The sequence below is a fragment of the Rhipicephalus sanguineus genome, chromosome 11, assembly GCF_013339695.2.
Source record: "Rhipicephalus sanguineus isolate Rsan-2018 chromosome 11, BIME_Rsan_1.4, whole genome shotgun sequence".
Taxonomy (NCBI): Eukaryota; Metazoa; Arthropoda; class Arachnida; order Ixodida; family Ixodidae; genus Rhipicephalus; species Rhipicephalus sanguineus.
The window spans coordinates 2,219,588-2,233,248 of NC_051186.1; the positions used below are offsets into that span (position 1 = coordinate 2,219,588).

The 13,661-nt window shown below is 47.0% G+C and overlaps 1 protein-coding gene across 4 annotated transcripts in view; it reads left to right on the top strand.

The window, feature by feature from the left end:
- LOC119373212 (papilin) overlaps window positions 1–13,661 on the top strand; it is a 142,571-nt gene that overhangs the window by 49,073 nt on the left and 79,837 nt on the right. For all 4 annotated transcript variants that reach the window (XM_037643220.1, XM_037643222.1, XM_037643218.1 and 1 more), the window contains one exon: window positions 11,040–11,235. In XM_037643220.1, coding sequence (XP_037499148.1) covers window positions 11,040–11,235 — 196 coding nt within the window. The remainder of the gene's footprint in view (window positions 1–11,039; window positions 11,236–13,661) is intronic.

The window sequence follows — 13,661 nt, forward strand, 5'->3', positions numbered from 1 at the left end:
GCCCGCCTAAAAACCACAAGAAACTAGCGACCCGTGCGGCGGAGCGTCAAAAACCACGTGCACTCAAGCAGTGGTGACGTTGAAAGCGCGGTGCCTCGGTATAGCTTAAACCTGTTAAGCGCGTGACCCCTCACGAAAACTACCTCGAGAGCAGCCCGACAACAGAGAGAGAGGGGTGCGGAACAATAGGCCTCGCCAGGTGCCAGTCGTCGTATTGTGCACGTGCGCCCCGCAAACCTTCTGTGACGTCCACAATACTCGCTTTACTCGTGGAACGTCACGCGGGGCCTCTATCTACGTCATACCAGGATGTCGCAAGGTGCAGCCACTCAAGTGAGCACCCATGCTTACTTTAAAATCAAATTAAGATATCTTAAAGCAACGTTCGTCGCTAATAATCGGTCAGATGTGCACCCGTATACAGGAAAAATCAAACAACACAAACATATCGAGGTTTCAATTTAGGTGTCAGGGGTCCTTTAATAAAACTACATTTCGTACGGGAGTCCTCCTTTTCACCCATCTATCGTACCGGACCCATCGATCTTCATACCCAAAGTATATATATATATATATTATATATATATATATATATAATATATATATATATATATATATATATATATATATATATATATATATAAAATGTATTAGGGGTGTGCGAATATTCGAAAGTTTCGAGTATTCGTCGAATATTACATTCGAAAATCGTGTATTCGAAACGTTTCGAATATTCGATAACTTCTAATATTCGAAAAATTCGAATGTGCGATTCGATTATCACGCATAAAATAACTCGTCTTCCACATTTCTGCTGCGTTCGTATCGCTAAAAACGTTGCCGAGAGGAGCGATAAACATCGTAAATACACGGAGGCACGATATCTGCCTGCGACGAGCGCCCCAATACGTATGATTTATTGCTGGTGCATCTCCGACGTGCAGCGCTGTTGGCGATCATGTAACCGTACATTTTCAATATTATGCAGCCGTAACGTGCCGCACTACCACTCGTTCACTATGCGGGACCACTTCCGAAGAAAGACAGTGACCCACGTGACTGGTGGCGGACTGTAGGCACCTTCAGATACCCCAGTCTGGCAAAGCTTTGCCCCATGTAACTCCCTATACCAGCCACTTCTGTTCTAAGCGAGCGTGCCTTTTCAGAGGCAGGGAGGGGAAGGGGGGGTTGTCTCTGTCACAAGGGAGCGCCTGCTGTCTGATCATGTGGAGCAACTCATATTTCTTCGTGATAACAAGTAGTCATTACTTTCATTGTGCCGTGATATTTGCTTGTGTTGTGATGTGCATTGTGCTAGCCTGGACATTGTGTTCTGGAGATAGCAGTGTATGTTGTGTCGCCAGTCAGGCTGTTATTGTTTTTTTTTCTTCAAATAGCTACATGTTAAATAAAATATCGTTACTGTGGAGGCATTTTTCCTTTGATATTCGATATTCGATTCGACATTCGAAAAATTTGATATTTGCACACCCCTAATATATATATATATATATATATATATATATATATATATATATAATATATATATATATATAGATATATATATATATATATATATATATATATATATATATATATATAAGGTTTCGAAAGAATGTTCCTGGCTATTGGTTTATTTATATGAAAGAAGACTAGTCACATTGAAAAACATAACATTTATTCTCAGCTTTCGGCCGGGGACCGGCCTTTATCAAAGAATGCATTCGTACATGGCGTACGGGTTTAAGTACAGATTTTATCAATACATAGACCATCGTGATTCGTTGGACCATGACATGGGAGGGGCCAGAACAAAAACAACAGCAAACAAATCCGAGGGAGAGAGCGACACGCATACAAGGTGACACACACAGCATTGCACGCTGTGAAGAGTAGAGTATAGGCGGGGTCAGAACATACACAAAATAAATAAGAAACAGCGAAACGAACTTACGTGTGTGGTTCGGAACGAGAGGCGGAGGGGGAAAAAAAGGAAGAAAAAAATGACAAAGATGCCAGCGCACTTACCACGCTAAATGGGGAGTCCCATCAACTACGGGACGAAAGGAGAATACGCTCACGGACGCCGGATGTAAACGTGCAGCCCGCGTTATTTTGTTGAGAGTGCTACCTTCAAAAAGCGCATCAAAAGCAGTTAAGTGTTTGCCCATCCATGCGCCTTTTAGAGAAGGGGGTTCGGTACGGCTTTTGAAGTCGACCGGTCTCCGCGGGCATCTTGCAGGTGCTCGCGGCAATGACCATAGCCCTTCCTCAAAAAGAAGGATACGACTCGCCGGTGGACAAGATTGAGGACAGCTGCTGTTAGGCGCAATGTGTGGGCACATGACATATTTCTTTCAATCAAGAGACATGATAAACATATACATATACATATCCGCACATGCACACACACATATAGATACATACGGATATACATACACATGCACATACGTACTCATATGAACCAAGAACCAATGTTCAAGCGTAAAAAAAGGGGGGGGGGGGTACCGCATTCGTACTTGCAGGAAGGGGGGAACAAGCAAGCGCGTAATACCCGTATTCACAGTACGAAACTTAATGACATGCGTATTTATCACGAAATGGGTCCAGGCTCGAAAAGCACAATGCGCGACGTGTGTAATCACATGTGTACATGCATGCACATCGGGGTAAACGGATGCTTCAAATTCTGCATCCCGAGTACAAGAGTTTCTTGGGAATCGGTCACCTAGTGCCGGCAGAATCAAATTTTTCGGGTTCGTTGCAGGTCAAGCATGATAGTCGGCCTATGCTTTCATTTATGCCACCAGAGACACTGTTATATTTAAGTTTAAGTTTGTTATTTAAGTTTAACGCGCAGTCGCATTTTCAGCGCAGCTTAAGAAACTAGGGTCTTTAGAATTACGTATGTATGCATTTTCTATTAAAGAAACACACCACCTCATACTTACCTGGTGATGTTGTGCCTCAGATATGCGTAATGTTTGCTTTTTTGATCGACAATGTACACAAGTATGAACCTAGTGAGCCGTTCAAGATGCCTGGCCCTTGGGCAAGTGGTTCAACTTTGGCCGAGTGGTTGAATCGAGTGACGTGCCGACAAACAGAAAGACAGAGAGACAGAAAGACAGACCAAAATATCTCCGTTTAAGTATATTAAGAAAGACTATTGTCTTTAATATTACACCATTTCCCGCTAAAGGGGACCATGAGGCGATGCGAAGCCGGAGCGCTTGCACGATCGCGTTCCGTTGGCGTTCTTTGGGAATGCTACCGACCTCGCGTCGTGGAACGCGAAGAGCAACGCTACGCGCGTCTTGTCTTCCCTCTAGCCTGGCCGTTAATTCTCACAGGTCGAGCGGGGAACGCTGTCGGCAGGCGTGCGAGAGGGGGGCAGCGTAGGAGAGGAGAGAGAGGGGGAGGGGACACGCATGCGCTGGTGCTCATCGCGGCGTTGCGCAGGAGAGATTTTCGGCATGTCTAGCCTGCGTTTCAGAGGAAGAGTGGAAAGGGGAAGTGGAGAGGGGGATGCGGAAGTCGAGAGGGGAGGGGAGAGGGTGAGTGGACAGGGTATGCGCATGAGCAGTAAGGGTGGTCACGCCGCACACCACCACCAGCACCACCACCGGATTGAACTACGCCATAAATTGCTTGGCATCTAAAAACCATTCGCTCCCTGGAGCGGCCGTATTCGCTTAAACCCACGTTTTGTAGAGTTACGCAGGAAGCAATGCAAAAGATTTAGCTGTCAGACTTACTTCTTATAACACTCAACTTTGTTGATATTGCATGCATTGCTTCGCTCTTACGGTGGAACTCCGTAGACTGTTCGCTAGCTAACACTATCCAATCCGAAGCCTGTACTTCCAATCATTCTTATCGTGGTCGAACAAGCGCAGCGCCAGTTTCCCCTCTAGGTTATTGTATACCCTCTCTAGGTTATTGTATGAAACTCTATGGAAGCACCTATGGTAGGGGTTTAAATTACTGAAGGCCAAACTCTATCTGCGCTAAATCCACCCAACCGAGTGACGCGACAATCGACGCAAGCGGCCGTCGCGTGACCAATCGCTTGATCAATGCTCCTTTGCGCAAATCTAGAACGTCTCGTTTGTTGCCCGACCTACCAGCAAATAGCAAGAACCCGGGACAGGATGTATGTGAGTGACGCACTACCAGCACTGCACAGCAAAAATAAATAGCCAAACGTTCACACACGTGGGAAGAAAAAAAAATATGCAAGATTTTCACAAACAAAAGCACAGTTTCACCGCAAGGGCGACGCAATGAATGCGATAGCAACAAATTGTAGTGTTACTCGAAGTGAGGCTGTCAGCTAACTGTTTTGTATCCGATCTCGCGTAACTGCAAAACGCTGGTGTAAGAGAATACGGCCGCTCCAGGGAGAGATGCTCTCCGCAGAGTCACTTCGCGTTGAGAGCGCAGCACGTAGAAGGGTATACGAGCCGGCAGCTATCATGGCTTTCGAGATAGCGCGCACGCCAGCGATCGCGACCGCGCCCTTATATTCAGAGTTCAAAGTGGCTGCTCGCGCGACAACCCCCCCCCCCCTCACCCTCCACCTCGTGCCTTTTCATGGTCGTTAAAGACGGGCGGGGCGTTTGCTGTATGCTTCAACAGCAGGCCTCTCGAGCGGGGTGATGTTATCGCATGCACCCTCCGAGCGACGGAAATGGGCCGGCTCGTTTGATCTCTGCTTCGGCCGCGTTCGTCGCCCCCGCTCGCGCTCTTTTGCCTGCGGTACAACATACAATGCGCGAGGGGATCTTAACAATATGGACTTCATACCGGAAGGACATGACGGCAACGGCGACGGCCAATACCCGTCGAGCCTGTCCATATAATTGCTATCGCAATAATATTTCGTCCCTTTGTACAACAGTACATAGTGCTCTGCATTAGATGCCGCTGTCATCACGCCAGTTTCAGTACAATGTAACCAACACTACAACTTCGTCGCTGAAGTCGTCGCATCAATGGGATTTCGTTTGATAAGCAGCGGGCGCTCTCACCTGGATTTTCCCGCATATTGGGTTCATGCGCTATTTCAACGACTGGCCGGCGTGGTACCTAAGCATGCATGCTCTCACATGCACGCACACGAATACACACACACGCACGTGCATGAGCTGTGACCCTCAGAAATCAAGGACACTCGAAATAGGGGAGTACGTACGTACTCCGCTCGAGCACAATGACCAGTCCGTATATCGTGGTTATGTGCAAAGAGCCAAACAAAACCCTCCTTCTGCCATGATTAGCAGATTGGGGTTCCGAAAGCAGTTTATTTCGGCAATTCATCAGAAAGCGTGACGAAGCGTCGTGCAGGGGAATGGGAGTGAAAGATATAAAGAAACTACCAAGGAGAAGCCCCGACCGTTCTCGAAATAAGCACCCGATATCAAACCAAGCGTTCGCAAAGCAGTTGACGTCCGCCTCCGCTGCTGGAGGTGCTGGATTCATTTCCCAGTTGCGCCAGGCACCCGCCGGACTTTCTAATGTGGAGATAGCCCGACATATTTCTCGGTGTTGTGGGTAGTCCTCTTTAGGAGGTTACCCTTCGGCTCTCTTCTTCCCCTGCCAATCTGCAGTCAAGGCTAAGAGAATAGGTGGGCGAAACACTGCATGAAGCAGGGAATATACAATATCCTGTGAGAAATCGCATGATCCCTGCTTCGCAAAATCTTTCCATCCACTAAGCAGAGCAGACGGACAACGCATGTAGACACCGCGGCCGCCCAGGTGGTACGGGCACATGCCGGCTCCGCGTATATCTCAAAAAGTAGCAGCCGATACGACCTAAACAAGGTAGTAATATAGTCAAGGTCTTCGTACGCAGTCACGTATTTTAGGGCAGCGCATCGCCCCTTTCTAATACCTTCCTCTCCTCAACATCCCCCTCGCTGTTCGAATATATCATGCTACGTGATCGTGGCGAAGATGGGAGGGAAAATGTGCACGACTAGGGCGAGCACTACACTGTGTACTAGACGGCTTCGCAAAATATGTCTAACAATATTTGAGAGGCAGTGGTGCGTAACAGTATAGGTTAGGCGCCATTATAACTTATACATTTGTTGGAGAACACCTGAAATGGCATAATAGAGCTGAGTCTGCAAGGCGGCCTGGTGCCTGCACGGCGATATCTCAATACGACAGAATAACAGCCGCCTTGCCGCAGCTGTGCTATCTTAGAGATTGGCACATTGTCAATTGCGCTATCTTAGGGATTGTCCCAGTCTCCCATTGCACTGTCTCGTGAGCCACTCACCCTTGTAAATCACGAAAGATTCTATAGAAATAATCACGAAAAATGCTATAGAAATACTATTTAAGAGTAATTATTGCTGTAAAAACTTGTGCCGGCCGGGCACCTTATGGGCCCTACGTGGGACCCGGCCGAGTGCGTGATCCCGTCATTTTCCTCACGACCAAATAAAGTTTTCAATTCAATTCAACTGAATTCAATTCATCAAGGCTTGTCTTTGGAAGAGTGAGAATGTCATTGGTAGGTTTTCTTGTTTTTTATATAATTCCGCATAGAGAATACAGCCACGCACCGGCGCATGGATAGCGCACGTCATGCGCACATTCAGGGGCTCGTGTGAATTTCCGGGCGGTCCGAACCACTTAAAAATCTCCCGGCAGTGCACGGTATGCCACTAAATGAACCTCGTTCTCAGTGTGTCGTTTCAGCTATTTGGCTGTAGCGGAAAACGAAGTTTATTTATTAAAAAGTGCTTGAGAAATCGGCTCGTACATCAATATACCACTCGCGCCATGAACGTCCTGATATTGCTATGTGGGTGTGCGCACACCAGGGACCTCTAGGAAGTGTGATATGTTTTTTAAATGCGAAGCATTTCTTAGCGAAACTTTGGCACTTTGAGCGTTTCAATTTACGTATCTGTCTATCTAGCCGCCTATGTCTGCGGGCTCTCATGATCGCGTCCTTAACTTGGTAAAATTTGCATGGGAGGGTAACATGATTTGACGAATATGACTGTCGGGTCATGACATGAATAATGTGAAAATCCTGTCGCGTACGTCGTCAAACCCTTTCCACTAGACACGTGTGGCACATACCCGTTTGCCACGGGCCGCGGTGTACGGGTATGCGCCACAGGTGATTGACAGTTTATATCTACACAGGAATGACGAGAACAGACATTGGTAACTTAAATGCAAGAGCGTTAAGAAAAACCAACATCGGCAGCGTTGACTTGCCGAATGGAAAGAATGAAAATTAGGACCCCAGCAGGAATCGAACTCAAGCATTCTGCGTGGCAATCAGGTATTCTACCACTGAGCCACGCCAGGTCTATAAACTGGTTTGGAAAAACAGCCTACGCAGGCTAATATCGGTGCAACGTCTATTGTGGTTGTGGTGCTTGCTATCTATTTTACAAGAAAGCAATGAGCACTACAATGATACTCCTACGATGTGTACTCCTACGATACAAGCGTCAGATCAGATTAACGTCGGTGGTTCCAGTGTTGGCTTCGCTTTTACAGCACTCTAATAAACACTACATTTGTATTCTAATGATTCAGCAAGCTATATTGAAGCATTGCTCGATCCCGGAGGAATACATTGAAGAAAGTTACATATAATATCCACATCACCGCGCCGTAAAGTGCACTTTGTCCACCAGAATGACGCAGTGTCCTCTTCATTTCTTACGAGGCTGGGCGATGGCCTCATGCTGACCGAGGATGATGCCAGATTGGTTGGCAGCCGCTTTGTAGACTAGGCAACGTAGGCCACATACGCCCAGCTAGTCAACGAATACGACAAGCGCCATCCACTGATGTTGGTCTACGTAGCACTATCCAGACCTACCAGCCTGGACAGCCTATACCTCACCAACGCGAAGGGTGGCTTCAGGTTCCGACATGTCGCCGGCTCTATCCACTCACAATTTGTCGACGAAATGACCGAGGCATCCACGAATTCCAACAGCTCTACTATACCACGTACTTCACTACACATGGACCCCTCGTCACCGCGATCACGACCGCATCCTATAACAAATCATGACCAGCTGCTGGTGCTCACTGATCACGGTGATGATGACCTTGTTCAAGAACTGTCAGGAACTTCTTCCACACATGCACACGGGTTCGTGAAACGTGCGTGCGTTCTCCATCATAAGGGACAAGTATAAGCACTACATATCAACTTACCGCTTGTGGTGTTGGTAATACCCATGTTGCCGTTGGCAGCGTTACCCAACCGTAAACAACTGGTATATATAACGCATATGCCGATCTTCAACGTATATGTGTGGGTATAAAATTTATGCAAATATTTAGCGTCATTTTGTGACGTGTCGCTCAGTAAACAAATTACGCCACAGTCACCTTCTCGCCACATGCTTCGCATAACATCGACTCCCACGGTACGTGGGATTTGCCGAATTTTTTTCCTGCTAGCCTCCTTGATTAATTAGGTAACCAACGCGCATTAAATAAATGAAGGGACATCAATGAACAGGTATTAGTACAAACGTAATAGTACATCCAAAAATTCAGGAGACACTCCCTGCTGGGGAAGTGTCAGATAGTGACTACTATTAATAATTGAATCACCTAATCATCATTAGCCAAAACGAAAACCCATTACCAATCATTTGCTCGGTATTACCCAACAGCGGTTGACATTTACCATTACCTAAGTGAATGCTACCCGACCGTTGCCCTTATTAAAAAGCAGTCGGTAACATTAACCTTTATTTAGCCATCAATAGCCAACTTTCGCTACCACTCGCCGACGTTGGCTGTCATTCATCAACACGAGATAGCACATTAGCCATCATTTAGCGAAGACTAGCTAGCATTTGCCATCATTTAGCCAACACCAGCGTATATGGTTACAATTGCGGCCACTGCATTGCCTTGCTTTTTTTTGTGCGCTGACTGCATGCTGCACATTGTTGTTACTGCACGTGTACGGTCCGATTTTACTTTCTTGCGGCTTCGTGATAAAGTTGCACGTTCGGCCTTATGCAAGGCATTGGATCATCGATTGGCAACTGTACAGTCTACACTTCTTTGTGCGCCATCTGTACATTAAGGTTAATTGTGCCTCTGCGCTCCTTGTGTGGCGCCAAGTCAGCATGGCTGGAGGCAGAGTTCAGCACTATTCAACGAATTTGTGAATCATAAATGATAAAAAATATACTGCATCTTAACAGGAAACCAAGATGGCAGCAAAGCATGCGTGCCTTTAGCGCCAATCACCAGTGTGCATATTTTTTAGAAGACACTGAGATCGGGCTAGTTGGTACTGATCCATATTTTCTATAAGCGCGAAGGACACGTTACACAAACGAAGCACACGGGACAAGCGCTACTTTCAACTAAGGTTTTAATGGGCGGCACACCAAATATATAGGTGTCGCCACCAGAAGGGAAAGGGAGAAAACATAGACAACATAAAAATAACAATCGTACAAAAAGAGATACATGCTATCTTTTGCCGATGATATCGGTGCAATTTCTGTTAAGTTTTTTAACTAAGGCCTTGCTTGCGCATATACTCTTGGCACGTGTTAGCACGTTTGGACCCTTCCCTGCGATAGCATGTACAGTCGACGTCCGATTTCTCGGACGCCCGAAATTCCGGACATGCCTGATTTCCCGGACTCATCTGTGGCACCGTCAAGTTCCCCGTAGAGTCAATGTATTAAAAAGTCCGAAATTCCGGACGCTTATAGCCTTCGCCATCCGATTTCCCGGACTTTTTACTGTTAACCGCCGACCCAAAGTCACCACCGACGCCGCCATTTTGGTTGTTTTCATTTTCATATCCTTGAACCCGCGCATCAGCAGCAACGCCGCACTCATGGCCGCACCGCGCCGCGGTTGCCATAACCTCGAAACCGCACGTGTCAATCCGTTGCCAGCCGTAGCTTAGCCAAGCCAAACCTCACTGTGTTCGTTCACGTGTTTTGTTGTCAGCTGTGCCAGCTCTGGCGGTCGTGTCTGTGGTTGATCGTTTGCTGCTGCGCGCTACCTTCAGTGATCACGTTTCCCGACCTTCATCATCCACCGAATTCCTAGCTGTTTCGTGCTGCGCTTTTCGTCTAGCGGATTCGCCGTTTACAGCAATGGCACCGACTGCTCCTTCGTCTTTGTCCGCGCCTTCGAAGCGCACAAAGCCACCTCGTAGGCTCACGATGACGAACTGCCATCCGCGGACGTTGCCTTCGACGATCTGCGCGCTGGCGGCGTGTTGATTCCAGCCGAGATAACCCTTGAGGGCTTCGCCGACGCTGACAAAGACCTCGAGCTATGTGCGGAGTTGACCGATGACGAAATCATTCATTAAGTTACGGAGGATTCCGATGCCGACACCGAGAACGAAGAGCCAGCTCCTACACAGCCAACGAACACGGAGTTGATGCGAGCACTGATGACACTGTCATTGGTGTACAGCGGCAACATGACGTTGACTGAAATTGAGGCAGATATAATCGCGGGCAAGTGGACCGTGCAAAAGAAAATAAGCGACTTCTTTGCGCCCAAGTGCTGACCTATGAGGTAGGCCACGTCATTTTTTTTTTATAAACGGCTCTTTTCAGAGCCACCTAAACAATGCATTGGCTGAATTGCTATGGGAATCTTGTACTCCGGCTGTGACCCTCTCCGTCAGCGAAAAATACCTACCAAAAATGTGCGTTTTCACGTGCATTCGTTTTTCCGGACTGCCCGATTTTCCGGACGTTTTCGCGGTCCCTTGAGGGTCCGGGAAATCGGACGTCGACTGTATCTCTTTTTGTACGATTGTTATTTTTATGTTGTCTATGTTTTCTCCCTTTCCCTTCTGGTGGCGACACCTATATATTTGGTGTGCCGCCCATTAAAACCTTAGTTGAAAGTAGCGCTTGTCCCGTGTGCTTCGTTTGTGTAACGTGTCCTTCGCGCTTATAGAAAATATGCATATTTTTTAACTGTTGTTTGAAATCACTAAGTCTATCTCCTACTATACTACCGCCCTCTTATGACCGTTTCAGATCAAGAGCCAGGATTGTGCCAACAAGAAAAAGATGGTCCGTGTGAGACCAAAACTGGTGAAGTGTCTCCCATGCCTCATTACTATTACGATATAATAAGCGAGACCTGCAAGGAGTATACAACCTGTTCTGTGTTGGACGATTTCATTGTAAAGAACAATTTTCCCTCGAAGACACTTTGTACTATGCAGTGTGTGTAAGTAGCGTTAAACGGACCGTCACTCTTTCTTCCACTGGGACGTAGTTTTATTGGCATGCACCATTACCATTTCTATACCGTTAATGCCATCTTGTGAGTAAGTTTTAGCCAATGCAAACATAAATCGCGTTCGCCTGCATTATCACTTCAAAAAAGCCACACGATTCCCGTTCATCGAACAATGCCGTAGTCTTGATATTATGCTCAAAACGAATCTGTATTATCAAATTACATATTAAGCATGAACTGTGTGGCTGATTAGCCCTTATTTAGAAAAGTATTCGGTATTGCATGTTGCATCTTAACAGCAGCAACGATATATATCTGCTGTAGGACCTTTAGCTGGAATAAAACTATTCCCAGCGCCACTCATAAACGTTTAGTAGTGACAGTAGCGAATGTCACCTAACATGCAAAAGGTAATCTGTGATCGAGTCCACAAATTATTATGTTGTTGATTATTTCTATAGCATTTAGGCTGCAGCTTTAATTTGCTCAAAATTGACTCTACATTGTAAACTTCTATGTGGGCAAGTTGGCGGTCCCAACAAACTATCTACGTCGTGATGCCGCGAGTATTAAAAGACGAGGGCGCACAAAAATACGCGCTAAGTGATTTGAGCGCCGTGGTGTTGAGTAGTCTAGGACTCCTCTATGCTACGTAGAGTCGTGTGTAAGTTAAAGTGGAAGCTGCCTAAATAATCGACTGATGAAGCACAACTAAAAACACAACGAACAGGGCCATGTGCATCTTCGCGCTCATCGCAATACCTTCAAGTGTGACTCATATATTGCGCCCATTTCATACAGGATAGGAAAAGTAATAAACTTTTGCGAGCATTTAGACGCTAACTTCATCAGAAAGAAAGGTGGTACGTGTGTGATTGATACCGAAGTCTCGTATGATCCTGGGACGCGCTTGCCGAAAGCAAAGATGTAACGGCGGAGATAGTCTTTAATAGTGCGTCTTGTCTCTTGAGTTGCGTTTTCGTGTTCTGTGAGTTTATACACTGCCTGGGATTTCCACGCCGCAAGTTTGTGGTGAGTTTCTGTAACCTATTGCCTAGGGGCGCGGTTTTTTATCAAACTTCACGCGAATGAAGCCGGCTACTGTTTCTCCGGATATCATCCAAGGACAGGTGTCCGTCTTACTTCGCTCATAGCAAACAGCACCGTACTGAAATGGCAGAAAGTTCTGGTAATATTCTGTAATCTGACGGCTCGGAGGCTTTGGTGTGGGACCGCATTTCTTGTGAGAGAGTCTTGCCACTTTACTGCGCGGCTGAAGGAGCTTGCGCACCTGTGTAGTCCAGCTTGGCGGAAGCCGCTGCATAGGCGTCGGTCCTTGTACGCTGGTTCAGAGATGTGTCCTGCTCCAGTCAGGCTGAGAGGTGCCTAAAAGGTGCGGGTGGTTGCTCGCCCGTGTAATCTAGCTTAGTAGGTGCCGCGGCGTCTAACCAAAGCTCCCCTGACCTCCTCGTGGTACGCCACGGGCAACGTGTATTTCCCCAGGATAATACACGGCTAAGTGGGGGAGAGTGCTGGTGCCTGGCGTCGGAGGGTATCAGCATCAGGTTGGAGAGCAACCTTGGTCTCGTACGTCAAGTCTTGGTCTGGAGAGTACGTCAAGTGCGTGGACGCAAAAAGTGGTCCGCACATCACCTTCGGATGGCCCTATTGAGGTTGCCAGTAGCTGCCTTCGGCACGCTGGGAACCAATCTCAGTGGCCCGGTCCTGAACGAATCATGCGCCACTCGCCTGATTGCCTCCGTAGAACACGGGGTAAATGAGACGGAATAAGAAGAAATGAAACGAAATTCGCTACTTTTGAAAAATAGAGGGCCTTTAATTCGTAGACAACCTGGGCGTATGAGGCCCACGTAGTCTAGACTACTAAGCGGCTGTCAATCAATCTGACTTCATGACGCCATCGTCCAGACTCGTAAGAAATGAACAGAACTCTGCGTCGTCCTGGCGGACCGTGGGCATGGCATCAATTAATTGGAATGTCCAAATACCACGTGTCAGATGTTCGTGAGTACGAGCTCCGACCGACAGGCCATTGCATGTGGTGAATGTTACTTACGCTATAGCATTAAAGAGCGCGTTTCGCCGAAATTCAGGTGTCGGCGGCGTTGGTTGTGAGCGAAAAATCATCTTTTCCGTGACCGAAAAATTGAGAAAGATGCATATAAAAACAATAACAAATCTTCGGGTTCGATTGAGAATAGAACCCAGGCCGTCTGCGTGGCAAGCAGGTGTTCTACCACAGAGCAACACGCCATTCCTTGAAACTGATTCAGAAAAAAACACTATATGAATGCCATGTAGGGGAAGGCGTCACCTTAGCGCATGTGATATTGTGTGGCAGAAGCGTTGAATTGCGCCAGCCGTCAAAACATGTGAATTTCGCAACGAGTGTG